Source organism: Rhinopithecus roxellana, chromosome 18 (assembly GCF_007565055.1).
Source record: "Rhinopithecus roxellana isolate Shanxi Qingling chromosome 18, ASM756505v1, whole genome shotgun sequence".
Taxonomy (NCBI): Eukaryota; Metazoa; Chordata; class Mammalia; order Primates; family Cercopithecidae; genus Rhinopithecus; species Rhinopithecus roxellana.
In genome coordinates, this window is record NC_044566.1 from 71,197,896 (window position 1) to 71,211,333 (window position 13,438).

General features: G+C 35.9%; 1 protein-coding gene across 4 annotated transcripts in view; it reads left to right on the plus strand.

Moving 5' to 3' along the window:
- PAN3 (poly(A) specific ribonuclease subunit PAN3) overlaps positions 1-13,438 on the plus strand; it is a 157,430-nt gene that overhangs the window by 113,970 nt on the left and 30,022 nt on the right. For all 4 annotated transcript variants that reach the window (XR_004054774.1, XM_030922461.1, XM_030922462.1 and 1 more), the window contains 3 exons: positions 4,609-4,856; positions 9,577-9,681; positions 10,521-10,578. Coding sequence is in view for 3 of the 4 variants with exons in the window: in XM_030922461.1 (XP_030778321.1) it covers positions 4,609-4,856; positions 9,577-9,681; positions 10,521-10,578 (411 nt within the window). In the remaining variant the exon portion in view is untranslated. The remainder of the gene's footprint in view (positions 1-4,608; positions 4,857-9,576; positions 9,682-10,520; positions 10,579-13,438) is intronic.

Here is a 13,438-nt window from a genome sequence, read left to right on the forward strand (position 1 = left end):
CCAACCTTCCTCTTTTTTCTCCATTGCTCTTCCATAAACAGGCTTCCCTTTTGGTTCTATGAGCTGATAGAAATGGTTTTGTCCTGTATTTACTGCTTTTCCAGAGTCCTAGTTTTACACAGGGGTTTTAGTTTCATTTTCTGTATTCTATGGGCTCATGGCCACTTTTCATGTACCCTTGTGGGCCTTAGAAACTCAGCTTGTAGAGACTGTATCTGACCTAGCTTATAATTCCCCAAACTCCACAATGTAAGCTCCTGACTTCAGATTCTGTTTTCGTTTCTTGCTTTGGGGGTTTTTATTTATTTTTTAGTATTTATTCATTTATTTACTTTTTAAGACAGAGTTTTATTCTGTTGCCCAGGCTGGAGTACAATGGTGCAATCTCGGCTCACGGCAACGTCCACCTTCCAGGTTCAAGTGATTCTCCTGCCTCGGCCTTCTGAGTAGCTGGGATTACAGGTGCACATCAACACACCCAGCTAATTTTTGTATTTTTAGTAGAGATGGGGTTTCGCTATGTTGGCCAGGCTGTTTTGAACTCCTGACCTCAGGTGGTCTGCCCGCCTCGGCCTCCCAAAGTGCTGGGATTATACGTGTGAACCACTGCGACTGGCCCCCCTTTTTTTTTTTTAAATCAGGTATATTTTAAATGTTGGGGTGTTGTGTTTTATCTCACAGTTCTGTGCATTCGTAACATTGGTAGGGATTGAGGGAGAGTGTCCATGTTAGTTTAGTCTCTCATTTTCCAGAAATAATATTGTACTGACTGGTTGGTTGTATTTAGGAAGGGTGCTGATTTGGTATGTATTAATTTTCTAATCATTTACTCTAATGAATTCTGTAATTATTTTCGGGAGTTTTTTATGTTGTTTGTCTTAGGTTTTCCAGAAATAGAATAGGGTCATCCAAAAAAACAGTGATGCTTTGCCTTTATAAATTAGCCTTGAAGTTTTTTATCTCATTTCTTTATTTTGTCAGTTCCGGTTAATTTCTCAGTGGACATTCCTATATTTTTCCTTACTTTTATTTGAATTGGGTACTTTTGAGAATAATTTTTCAAATGCCCTAAAGCAGTTAATTTATCATATATTACTTTTAAATATCTCAGTTTGCATATTCACTTTAGAAGTTATAGTGTAATTATTCTATACTAATGTCATCAGAATGTCATTTCAAGAGTAAATGACAAGAAGTAATACAAAAAATGAAATACAAAAGTGAAATATTCTTAATTTAGAATATTTAAAACATAAATTTTCATTCTTCTAGATTGTTTCTTATGCTGATCTTCTGTGTATTATTATATTTGCTTTAGTATTCTGTTGATTGAGTGTCAGTTAATATCAGGGTGTTCCAATAACCATTGGTAGCCCTTTCCCTGCTGTATGTGGAAAGATTGAAATTACATGAGAATATTTATGTGTGAAACATGAAATTTCTAATGAAGAAGAAACTTCTCTTACGGTATGTCTGATGTACCTCATTATTAAAAGAAGACCTTTAGTTTTATTATATCAAATTATTTCCTCAAACCCTTTTAGCATAAGATTCCTGTGGTTAAATATTAAATAATGTGCAGTGGAAGATGTCATTTTAAATTAAGAATTCTTAACTTTCAATCACATTTTCTTAATTTGAGCAGAATCTGTTCATTTTAATTCAGCATCCTATTTTAAACTACTTGTTCATGTAGTGTTCATGTACTGTATGTATGTAGGCACTTAAGAATGGGCATCTTGTTAGTATTGTCTTCATAATACTAAATACAGAATACCTCTCTCCAAACAGATGTGTAGATATTTTACTCAGTTCTTTAACACACTTGTAAAATATACAGGTGACACAAAGCTATGCCTTTTGTGATTAGATTAGGTATTTTAGTAATTTAGTTTTTAATTTCCTGTGCAATTTAAATATCCTATTATCCTTATGGGGGGGGTGATACTTACTGTTGTACATGTTTTATTTTGAATGCTCTTTCTTTTCTTTCTCTTGCTTTCCTCCCCCGCCACCCCCCTTAAAGAGACAGGGTCTTGCTATGTTGCCCAGATTGGAGCACAGTGGCTGTTCATGGGCGCTGTATGGCTCACGCAGCCTCAAACCCTTGGGCTCAAGCGAATCTCCTGCCTCAGCACACCCAGCTTACATTTTAAATGTATTTAAGTAACTCCAATCAGCCTCAGCTCAGAGGTGAACTCAAATTTTATTTCTGCAGCTTTATATTAAAATAACTTCACAAAATTTAGAATTCTTAAGAGAACTCTTGATACTCTATAGTGTAAATTCTACTGTACATGAATTTCTGTCTTAACTCACCTTAGATTGTTTTTATGGTAATCTCTTTCCATGTATTCAGCCTTAAAGAGAGATTCTACTTTTAGTCTCTCTTACATACCTACTTTGATGTCAGAATCTTTCCCTTCAGCCCATGCTACACATAGCTTCAGTAGTCACACTAAAGCTAGTAAAACATGTAATTGATTTCTTGTTTTTCTGTGTGTGCAAGACTTAGGAACTGGGCAACTATATAGCATGTTGGCTGAGAGCACAGACTTTGTAATTAAATCACCCTGAGTCTGAATCTTGATTCTTTTGTTGAATTACCTATATTTGTCCTTACAGTAATTATTTTGATCTTTTAAGTTAGTTTCTCCTCTGTGAAATAAATATGCTATATCTACCTCACAGGGTGATTGTGAGGATTAAGTAGACTGATGGATGTGGAACACTTTGATTAGTGCCTGGCTCAAGAATTGTAGTTCTGTTGTGTTACTTAATGTCATAATAGTAAACAAATTTACTCGTCTTTGGTTACTTGGCCAGTCTTATTTTGGAAAGTCTTAGAGACTAGCTTTAGGAAAAGCTGCCTAAAATGCATTTCATTTTAGACAAGTAGGAAGTTTTTATCCATTGATAATAGTCTAATACAATTTTTGCTGTATGGATTAACCTTTAATTAAATGTACAATATAGAGTTAGATAGAAACAGAGCTCTGGAATAGTGTTTAAAAAATAAAAGGTTTATATCAATATAGTAATTTAGCTTCATTTTTTTTTTTTAAGGAGTTTGGGGTTTAATTTTCTTTTACACACATTTGAGACATAACTTGAGAATTCCTATCCTATTTTAATCTCAATGCAGTAGACATTGTGTTACAGTAGTAGGAGTACTAGATTGGGAATTTGTAGAGTTGAGTTTGAGTGTTGGCTTTGCTGTTGACTTTGCATGTATGTCCTGTGGTGTTTATAGCCTGACTTACCTCACCTACCTACTTTAGTTGCTCAGAAAACCAGAAATAATTATGTTGAGGCTCTTCAGAAAGTACAGAGGGCTATTCAGAGAAAAGAAAAGTATTACCTCAGTTCTCTGCTTATTTTTGTTCACCTACATGTTTTCAGAAAACATGTTGGTATCTTATGAATTATTAGACATTGAAACTCATATCCCTGGTAATCATAATTTTGTGACTAGAGGTATTTTTTGGTAACCGTTTTCTTGTATTGTGAGGTGGCATATTACCTCAGTGTTGAAAGTTTTTAGGCATTCACCAGATAGCCAGAAAACAGTTCCTGGATAAGCTGTTTTTTTTTCAGGAAGGGTAACTGTTGCTCTAAATACCCTTTTCAATCTGCTCAGAACTGATCACTCCATTAAGCCTTTGATTAACTCTACCTGGTTTTAATTAATTTGCATTTCATCAGCATTTATGCATGTAGTTGTAGTGCATTAGTTTATCTTTGTTTTTTTTTAAGTTATTTTATGTCTTTTACGTGTGACCTGGTCTTTTTTTCTCAGCTAGCTTGGAATCTCCTGAAGGGTAAAGACAATTGTCCTTTCCCTTTCTCTAATAATAGAGGGTACTCTGCACATAATGTTTCTTATTGGTTGTGGTTGTTCCACTAGAACATAATGGTATCAATTGGCCTAATTTTAAATAGTATGCATCTGTAGAAATTTTCAGAATATGCCTGTTTAGAGTTAATGACAAAAAGGCATCAGAACAACAGACTGCTTGATATTAAACATATGGCATTTAAGCTGCTATGTATTTCAACTTTTTTTTTTTTTTTTGCTTTTTCAAACAATTTTGTTAATTATATTTGACTGAATGAAATCTAGTAGCTCTTCATAGATAATTTGAATTTTTAATACCGTAATATGTTTGGGGAATGTGCAATTTGTATTGTTAATGATTCTTAATAAAAAAGGAATTATGCCTTTTATAAAAGCTTTTCTTTTATAAAAGGCTTGATTTTATAAAGAGCCCCAATTCGGTTACTTCCCACTCTTCCATTAATTTATTAGATTTTTGGTCATTCTTGCTGTTAAAGTTTGTGATGTAAACCTTGATATGGAGGAGACTGTTCTTACAATAAATCTGCTAACATATTTGGAAATAACTACATTTGAAAAAAGAAACTTTACGTTTGCTTTAGTCAGAGCTTTTTCTACAACAAAACAAGATCAAATTATTTCCTTCATCTTTGCACTTAAGATCCCAAAGATGATGTTTCTTCCAAATGAATGTTTGCATTTTATTTTCCAGACTTTTTCTCTAAAACCAATTATTGCTCCATTAAGAAACATTTTTACATCTTCTTCAGGAATGTCGTTGTCTGCTGGGTCTTCCCCTCTTCATTCCCCCAAGATTACTCCACATACTTCTCCTGCTCCCAGAAGAAGAAGTCACACTCCAAATCCAGCAAGTTACATGGTGCCTTCTAGTGCCTCTACATCTGTTAATAATCCTGTTTCTCAGACTCCATCTTCTGGTCAGGTGATCCAAAAGGAAACTGTTGGTGGAACGACTTACTTCTATACAGACACAACTCCAGCACCTTTGACTGGAATGGTATGTTTACATTAAAGAGGACATTTTAGTACTCTCTTGTAACAGGTGCTTTTAGTAATGAGGTGGTCCACCCCCTCCTGCAGCTTTTTATTGTGATGCAAAAAAGTATTTCATTTTCTAACTTAGATGAGAAGTCTAGTCTCTTCTCAACTCTTCACATTTATCTAGTTCTGCCTTACTAATAACTCTAGTTTTAGACTAATCTGGTTTAATCAGAAATTAGATTATATCCATGCTCTTACTTTAGTACTTTATGGCATGTTTTGCTTATGGGTTTACCTTGTACTAGCTGGAGTTGATGCCTGCTGACATTTGTTTTTAGGTATAGATAGTTTAACCTCTAGTAAGAAGCTAGAAAAAGTAGATGGTATGTCCTCAGTAGTTACTGGAAGCAAATCAATGATAAACCCTTATTTCAGATGAGGTGGTTATTTAACAGCTAGATCTGTGGATGGTGGAGTGACACATAGTGATAAGGGGCCTGCAGTATGGCTCTTTGCTAAGGAGGCAGAAGAGTCAGACCAAAGAGAGCCATGATTATAGATGAGGAAAGAGGTACCAAAGGACTGGTGATGAAGTGAGAGAAGAATCATGAAACAGTTGGGAAGAGGTGGCCCCAGAGGAGACATGAATATGAAGACCAAGAGAGGAAGAACATGGCCAGAAAGAAAGATTTCTTATCAGAGTCAATTAGTAATGTTCCAGGACAGGGAGAAGGGACAGGAGTCAAGGGGGCGAGAATGAATAGAGAAGGAGAGGGAAGGATTCCGTGTTATGTAAATTGTATCTTTTTTAGCTTCATTACTTTGTCCATATTCAAAAATTATTTTATTTACCCTAGAAAAATAAGTAGTAGGTGAAGACCTCATGAGTGAGAAAGCCAGAGTCCACTAAAACAGGGCTCCCCGATCCTTGAACCATAGACCAGTGTTAGGAACCAGGCCTCACAGCAGGAGGTGAGCAGTGGGCAAGTAAGTGAAGTTTCATCTGTATTTACACCCACTCCCCATTGCTCTCATTACCATCTGAGCTCCTCCTTGTGTCAGATCAGCGGCAGCATTAGATTCCATAGGAACATGAACCCTATTGTAAACTGTGCATGCCAAGGATCTAGGTTGTGGGCTCCTTATGAGAATCTAGTCCTTGATGATCTGTCACTGTTTCCCATCACGCCCAGATGGGACTGCCTAGTTGCAGGAAAACAAGCTCCCACTGATTCTATATTATGGTAAGTTGTATAATTATTTCATTATATGTTACAATGTGATAATAATAGAAATAAAGTGCACAATCAATGTAATGCGTTTGAATAATGCCAAAAACATCCCCTCACCCCCACCCCCTAGTCCATGGAAAAATTGTCTTCCGCGAAATCAGCCCCTGGTGCCAAAAAGGTTGGGGATTGCTACGTTAAAATAACGGAAGCTGATCTAATCTATAGACATTTGACAGTCATAGATGATAGGCTTATATGAAATGTTATTTGGATTTCAATATGCGGTTTTGATCCTCAAAGTTAACTTATTTTGATTGAATTTAATATTTTACTAAGAGAATTTGAGTGAAGAGAAAGCAGACTCCTTTTTTTGTTTGCGCCACATTGTTTTGAGACTCGTGAATCTATGTACTTATGAAACTGTGTCTCCAGTTGTAAAATAAGGATATTAATACCTAACTATCCTATGAGAAATAGATGTGAAAACATTTATAGAAATAGTTGTAAGTCATGTAAACTGCTTTTTAAAAATAATAAAATAGCTACAGAAATCTTTCAAACGTTATCACAGAACCACTTTCCAAACAGAAGATCAAAAAAATAGGTAGGTAGAGACTTCTCTTTGTTCTTTCAAATAAGGAATCCGTGAGTGTTTTAGCTTTTTTTGTTTATTATGTTTTATAATCATTTACCTTTTAATTTTATTTGTAGAAAGAAATTTAGTTTAATGTATATGGAGGCTCTTTGGCACAAAATTACTTCCACCAATTTTATAGAGATTAAATTTACCTCCACCAGTTTTATAGAGATTAAATATGACACATTTTAATAATGTTTTTACCCTTCACACACTATATATATATATTTATTATTATTATTATTATTATTATTATTATTTATTATTATTATTATTATTTTCTTGAGATGGATTCTCCCTCTTTCACCCAGGCTGGAGGGCAGTAGTGCAATCTTTGCTCACAGCAACCTCCGCCTCCTGGGTTCAAGCATTCCTCCTACCTCAGTCTCCCTAGTAGCTGGGACTACAGACGCACACCACCATGCCCAGCTAACTTTTGTATGTTTAATAGAGATGGGGTTTCACCCAGTTGGCCAGGCTGATCTCAAATTCTTGACCTCAAGTGATCCGCCCACTTTGACCTCTAAAGTGTTGGGTTTACAGGTGTGAGCCACTGTGTCCAGCCTAAACTATGCTATCTTATGTAAGGAAACCAACACAAGAAAAAAGAGATATTACTCTTCCTGTAGACACAGGCTAAAGGAAACCTTACAAGTATCACAAAACTGCTTCCTAGTTGAGATCTAGATCAGAGCAGTCATGTTAGGGCAGCGCAAATCAGCTGAATTCGTTTTTAAAAGAGAAAAACAGTTTCATTGTTTAAAATGAAAGAATGAAGAAATAGAAAAGATATTTAAAACTGAACTTTGATTTTGTATCATGGACCAGTGAAGGAGAGACAGAGAAAAGAGTGATAAAGAGAAGAAAGGGTGGTGGGATGAGTCCAGTTGGAAGAATGAAAGACAAGAAGCTGGAAGCTGATGTAGTAATTTTATTGTAGTTTGCTTGGAAGGTAAATGTATTATTGTATCCTTCTGTTCACTTAACCTGCTGACCTAGAATAGGTTTGAATATCACTTTGTTTAGTTTGTCCACAAAATGCCTGTGAAGGGGAGAATTCTTTGGGCAGCCAAGGCAATGTCACTTTGTTACCTCCCAGTACCCAAACACCTTTAATTTCTCCTTCCTTCCTTCCAGTTGCTTTCAAAAAGTGGTGATGAACTGTTGGTATAGTTGCCGCTTAGTATCCAAGGGGGATTGATTCCAGGACTCCTACGTATAGCAAAATTCCTGGGTGCTCAATTCCCTGATATAGAATGACATAGTATTTGTGTAGATCTTATACACATCCTCCTGTATACTTTAAATTATCTCTAGATTACTTATAATACCTAATGCAGTATAAGTGGTCTGCGAATAGTTGTTACACTGTATTTTTAATTTGTATTACTTCTTATTGTTGTATTGTCGTTTTTTCCCCCTGAATATTTCCTACCCATGGTTGTTCGAATCCTTGAATACAGAACCCAGGGATACAGAAGGCTGACTATGTGACATTTCTTCCAAAGAGCTACTTTTGTCTTCTCAGTGGAGCTTAAATTTTACAGTATCTGAAGACAAATGTTTTCTTTCTCATTAGTTTTTTTTTTTTTTTTTTGAGACAGAGTCTTGTTCTGTCACCCAGGCTGGAGTGCAGTGGCATGATCTCGGCTCACTGCAGCCTCCACCTCCCAGTTTCAAGCGATTCTCCTGCCTCAGTCTCCTGAGTAGCTGGGATTACAGGCACCTGCCACTAAGCATGGCTAACTTTTTTTTTGAGATGGAGTCTCGCTCTGTCACCCAGGCTGGAATGCAGTAGTGCAATCTCGACTCACTGCAACCTCCGCATCTGGGTTCAAACGATTATGCCTTAACCTCCTGAGTAGCTGGGACTACAGGTGCGTGCCACCACACCCGGCTAATTTTTTGTATTTTTAGTAGAGACAGGGTTTCACCATGTTAGCCAGGATAATTTTTGTATTTTTAGTAGGGATGGAGTTTCACCATGTTGGCCAGACTGGCTCATTAGATTTTTAATTGATTACTGAAATATTATTTTTATTTTTTTATTATTTATTTATTTATTTGAGACGGAGTTTCGCTCTTGTTGCCCAGGCTGGAGTGCAATGGCGCGATCTCCACTCACTGCAACCTCCACCTCCCGGGTTCAAGCGATTCTCTTGCCTCAGCCTCCCAAGTAGCTGGGATTACAGGTTTGTGCCACCACACCTGGCTAATTTTGTATTTTTAGTAGAGATGGAGTTTCTCCATGTTGGTCAGGCTGGTCTCAAACTCCTGACCTCAGGTCATCCGCCCACCTCAGCCTCCCAAAGTGCTGGGATTACAGGTGTGAGCCACCGCACCAGCCGAAATATTATTTTTAATATGAAATTCTTTCAGAAAGTATTCTATAACAGCTATTCTCTGAGGTTTTTGCTTCAATATTATTTATAGATTTAAAATGTATTAAAATTTATTGCTATCATGTAAAGATTAAAATTTTATCAAAACACTGATAAAGCTTATCGATTATGAAAAATTAGTGAGGCTGGGCGTGGTGGCTCACACCTGTAATCCCAGCACTTTGGGAGGCCGAGGCAGGTGGATCACCTGAGGTCAGTAGTTCAAGATCAGCCTGGCCAACGTGGTGAAACCTTGTCTCTACAAAAATAGAAAAATTAGCTGGGCATGATGGCGGGTGCCTGTAATCCCAGCTACTCGTGAGGCTGAGGCAGGAGAATCACTTGAACCCGGGAGGTGGAGGTTATAGTGAGCCGAGATTGTACCACCGCACTCCAGCCTGGGCAACAGAGCAAGACACTGTCTGAAAAAAAGAAAAAAAGAAAGAAAAATGAGTGATTATATTTACTCCCTTCCTACCTTTTTAGGTGTTTCCAAACTATCATATTTATCCTCCGACTGCACCTCATGTTGCTTATATGCAACCGAAAGCAAATGCACCTTCCTTCTTCATGGCCGATGAACTCCGACAGGTATGCTTTCAGAATTCGTAGTAAGAATACTTTATGTCTCCTGTGCTTTAGTGAACAGGGGAAAGAACAGAGCTCTTTTCAAATCATATTATTTAATCAAATATGCTGTAGTAAAACACATCGAATTTAAAAGTTTTAATTGGTATGTTTATTTAAGGAAACCTGTCTTTTAAAAAAATTTCAGATAAATTATGTGTTAGGATATAAAACGTAGAATAGCTATTTAAATGGTTTGCTCTTCTGTACTTCATTTTATTTCTATTGAAAAGGCTCTTTGAATTATATAAATAATTTCAATGGTTTCTAACAGTATTTTTCTAATAGGTGTAGGTTAAAAATAAGTAGTTTGGCTCAGGAAATAACTTTTAAGAGAGCTCAATACTTTTTTAAAAGAATGTTTTACAAAAGTGTTTTGTTTAATTTTTGGTAAACAACTAGTTATTTGGTATGTAGAATTTCACTTTACACTCAGATTCTCAGAAATATTTTTGTTTCATAGAAGTGAGTTCTACCAGTATAGTGTTTTTTAAATTAATTATTACCAGCTTACTAGTAGACCTTGAATTTTTAGCCACAGCGTTAGTCATGTGTTTTGGGTAGCCCAGCTACCTGTGTGTAAGTGGCTCAGCTACTTAAACTCAGTCTTAATTATGGGCAAGTCTAAGTCTATCTGGGCCTGGAGTTCAGACATTTTACCATGTTTAGAAATGTTTCATGATTTTAATATTTAAAAAGTGCACATGCCAAAAATATTAATATTTAGGTTATTTAATTATAATAGGAAATCCAGGTTTCAGAATCTGTATTTAAATAGAAATATACTTATTTCTGTTTCATAGGAGCTGATCAACAGACATTTAATAACAATGGCTCAAATTGATCAAGCAGATATGCCAGGTAAAATGCAAGTTGATCCTTCCTTTCTTTTAAAGGCTGTTATAATTCTTATGTGGTAGTACATGTTTTATGCATTATTAAGAAGAGTTCCAGTCTGGGCGTGGTGGCTTATACCTGTAATCCTAGCAGTTTGGGAGGCTGAGGCAGAAGGATTGCTTGAGCCCAGAAGTTTGAGACTAGCCTGAGCAAAATAGTGGGAACGTGTCTCTATAAAAAATAAAATAGCTGGGGGTGGTTGTGCACATTTGTAGTCCCAGCCACTCAGGAGACTGAGGCAGGAGGATCACTTGAGCCCTCAAGGTCAAGGCTTCAGTGAGCTGGCTATAATCGCCCCACTGCACTCCAGCCTGGGTGACAGAGTGAGACCCTGTCTCCAAAAAAAAAAAAAGAAGAACAGCCCCAAGATATTACTGATCATCTAGTTTATTTCTGTTAATTTTACGTATGTTCATAAAAAAATGTATATAGTTTTAGAATTCATGGTGATTTACTTTACTGTGCACTAGAATATTTTTATCTCCTGAAACTTAATAAAGCATGGGTTCTTAAGCAGGAGAGGATGGTAATTATTAGTACCATTTGTGAGACTACTGTGTGCCAGACAGTATACTAATTAAATACTTTACATGTCTTTATGTCTCACAAACATCCTGTGACATATTATCATTTCCATTTTACATGAGGAATACTGAAGTTGGCAGGTTAAGTAACTTACCTTTAGGACCAATGGCTGGTAAATAACTGACTGATTCCAGACTTAAACCAAGGTTTTTCAGACTGTACCACGATATTTCTTAAAGCATATTAAAACATCTCCTTAGCTTATTCTGTTTAAATGAAATATGATATAATTTAGTAAAATTTCATAAATAATACAGTAGGAATACATTTGCCATAAAGATCATCTCAAAATGCCTGTTTGTAATCAGGAATTCAGCATAGTCTAGTGTGTGTTGTCTCTTGATTGCTAAAGAATTAAAAGAAATATGGCTGTTATTTCTTAAGATGGATCTTTCCAGGTAAGGTGGGAAGGAACTTACTTGTCATAACCTTTGCAATATTCATCTTGGAATTTTTCTTAACTGTTTAATATTGTATTTGAGGCTTTAGCCAGGTTTTGCAAAAGTTTAAAAAGAAAAAAAATAGAAGGCACAAAGACTGGAAAGGAGAAAATAGAACTGCCATCTATAAATCATGTGACTGCAGATTAGACATTATTTGAAATAACAAACTGTAGAAAATGGCTGGATATAAGATTAATACATCAGTTGCATTTCTGTAGGCCAGTACCCAGTTAACTTCAAAATATAATTAAAAGCAAATGCTGTTTAAAAATGGTTTTGCAATATCAGTATGTAGGAATAAATACAACAAAAGATAGGTAAGATTTCAGCAGGGGAGATTTATTCATTAAGAAGTATTAAATAATATAAAGTGAAATTGTGTAGATTAGTAGAGATTACTCATGATTAGGAAGACAGAACAAGTAAGATGTCAATTTTTCTAAACTGATATATAGATCCAGTAGAATTCCAGTCAAAGCATAACTTCCAGTCAGATCTTTTCATGAAGTATGATAAAATGTATCAAAGAATAAAGGGCCAAGACCATCCAAGGTACTTTGAAGAGCATGGTTGTTATTTATGTTCATATGAAGAATTTGTTTGTGTATTAGGGAAGGAGAGGTTTGATTTGAGTCTACAGTAACTAAAACAACGTGATGATGACACAGGGTTAGACAGATTAATGGAACAGATTACAGAGAGCCCAGACACGTTCTGTGATAAAGGTGGCAAATCAGTGGGGAAAAGAAAGCATCGGAAAAATGGTTTTTGGTTTTTTCATTAAAAAAATAAACTTTTATTGAGACAGCGTCTTGCTCTGTCACCCAGGCTGGAGTACAGTGGTGTGATCGCAGCTCACTGCAACCTCCGCCTCCTGGGCTTAAGCAGTCGCCCACCTCAGCCTCCCAAGTAGCTGGGACTACAGGTGTACACCACCACACTTGGCTAATTTTTGTATATTTTGTAGAGAGGGTCTCACCATGTTGCCCAGGCTGGTCTTGAACTTCTGGACGCAAGTGATCTACCTGCCTCAGTCTCCTGAGAGTGCTGGGATTACAGGCGTGAGCCACTGTGCTTGACCATAAAAATGGTTTTCTGTATTGACAAGATAAAATTGGGTGATTATCTCAAGCGACATTAAAAAGTCAACTTCAAATAGATTAAGAACTTACATGTCTAAAACAGAACTCTAAAACTCCTATTGTAAAATATAAATGAATGTATTTTATCTACTTTTAAAATACTTTAAAAAATAAAAACTAATTTTATCTACATTTGCAGTGATAAAATATTTAAAATTTTTTTGTCACATTCTCTTTTGGCTATCCATGAGTACTTTACATCATTCATCAGTATGCACACAATTTTCAACTTAGACATTTTCAAACAAACACCGCCCTATGTTTCTGACTATCCCTTCATGCTTAACATTTGTTTGCATTATAGTTCAACTGTTTGACACTTGATCATATAGTTTTTGGCATCATGAATTACAGTTCAGTGAACATATTCATCTACTTAATTTTTTTCTTCTGTAGGAAATATTTTTTTCCTTAGAGGAAATACTTCAAATATTTCTAAACTGATCTATATATAGATTCAGTGTAATTCAGAAATACTTTTATAATTATTTATACTTTTAAGCATAAAAAATGTACATAATTGATCAATTGATGCTCTTTTAAAAATATATAAAAAAGAAAACAGCTCCAGGCACAGTGGCTGACACCTATAATCCCAGCACTTTGGGAGGCCAAGGTGGGTGGATCACTTGAGGTCAGAAGTTTGAGACCAGC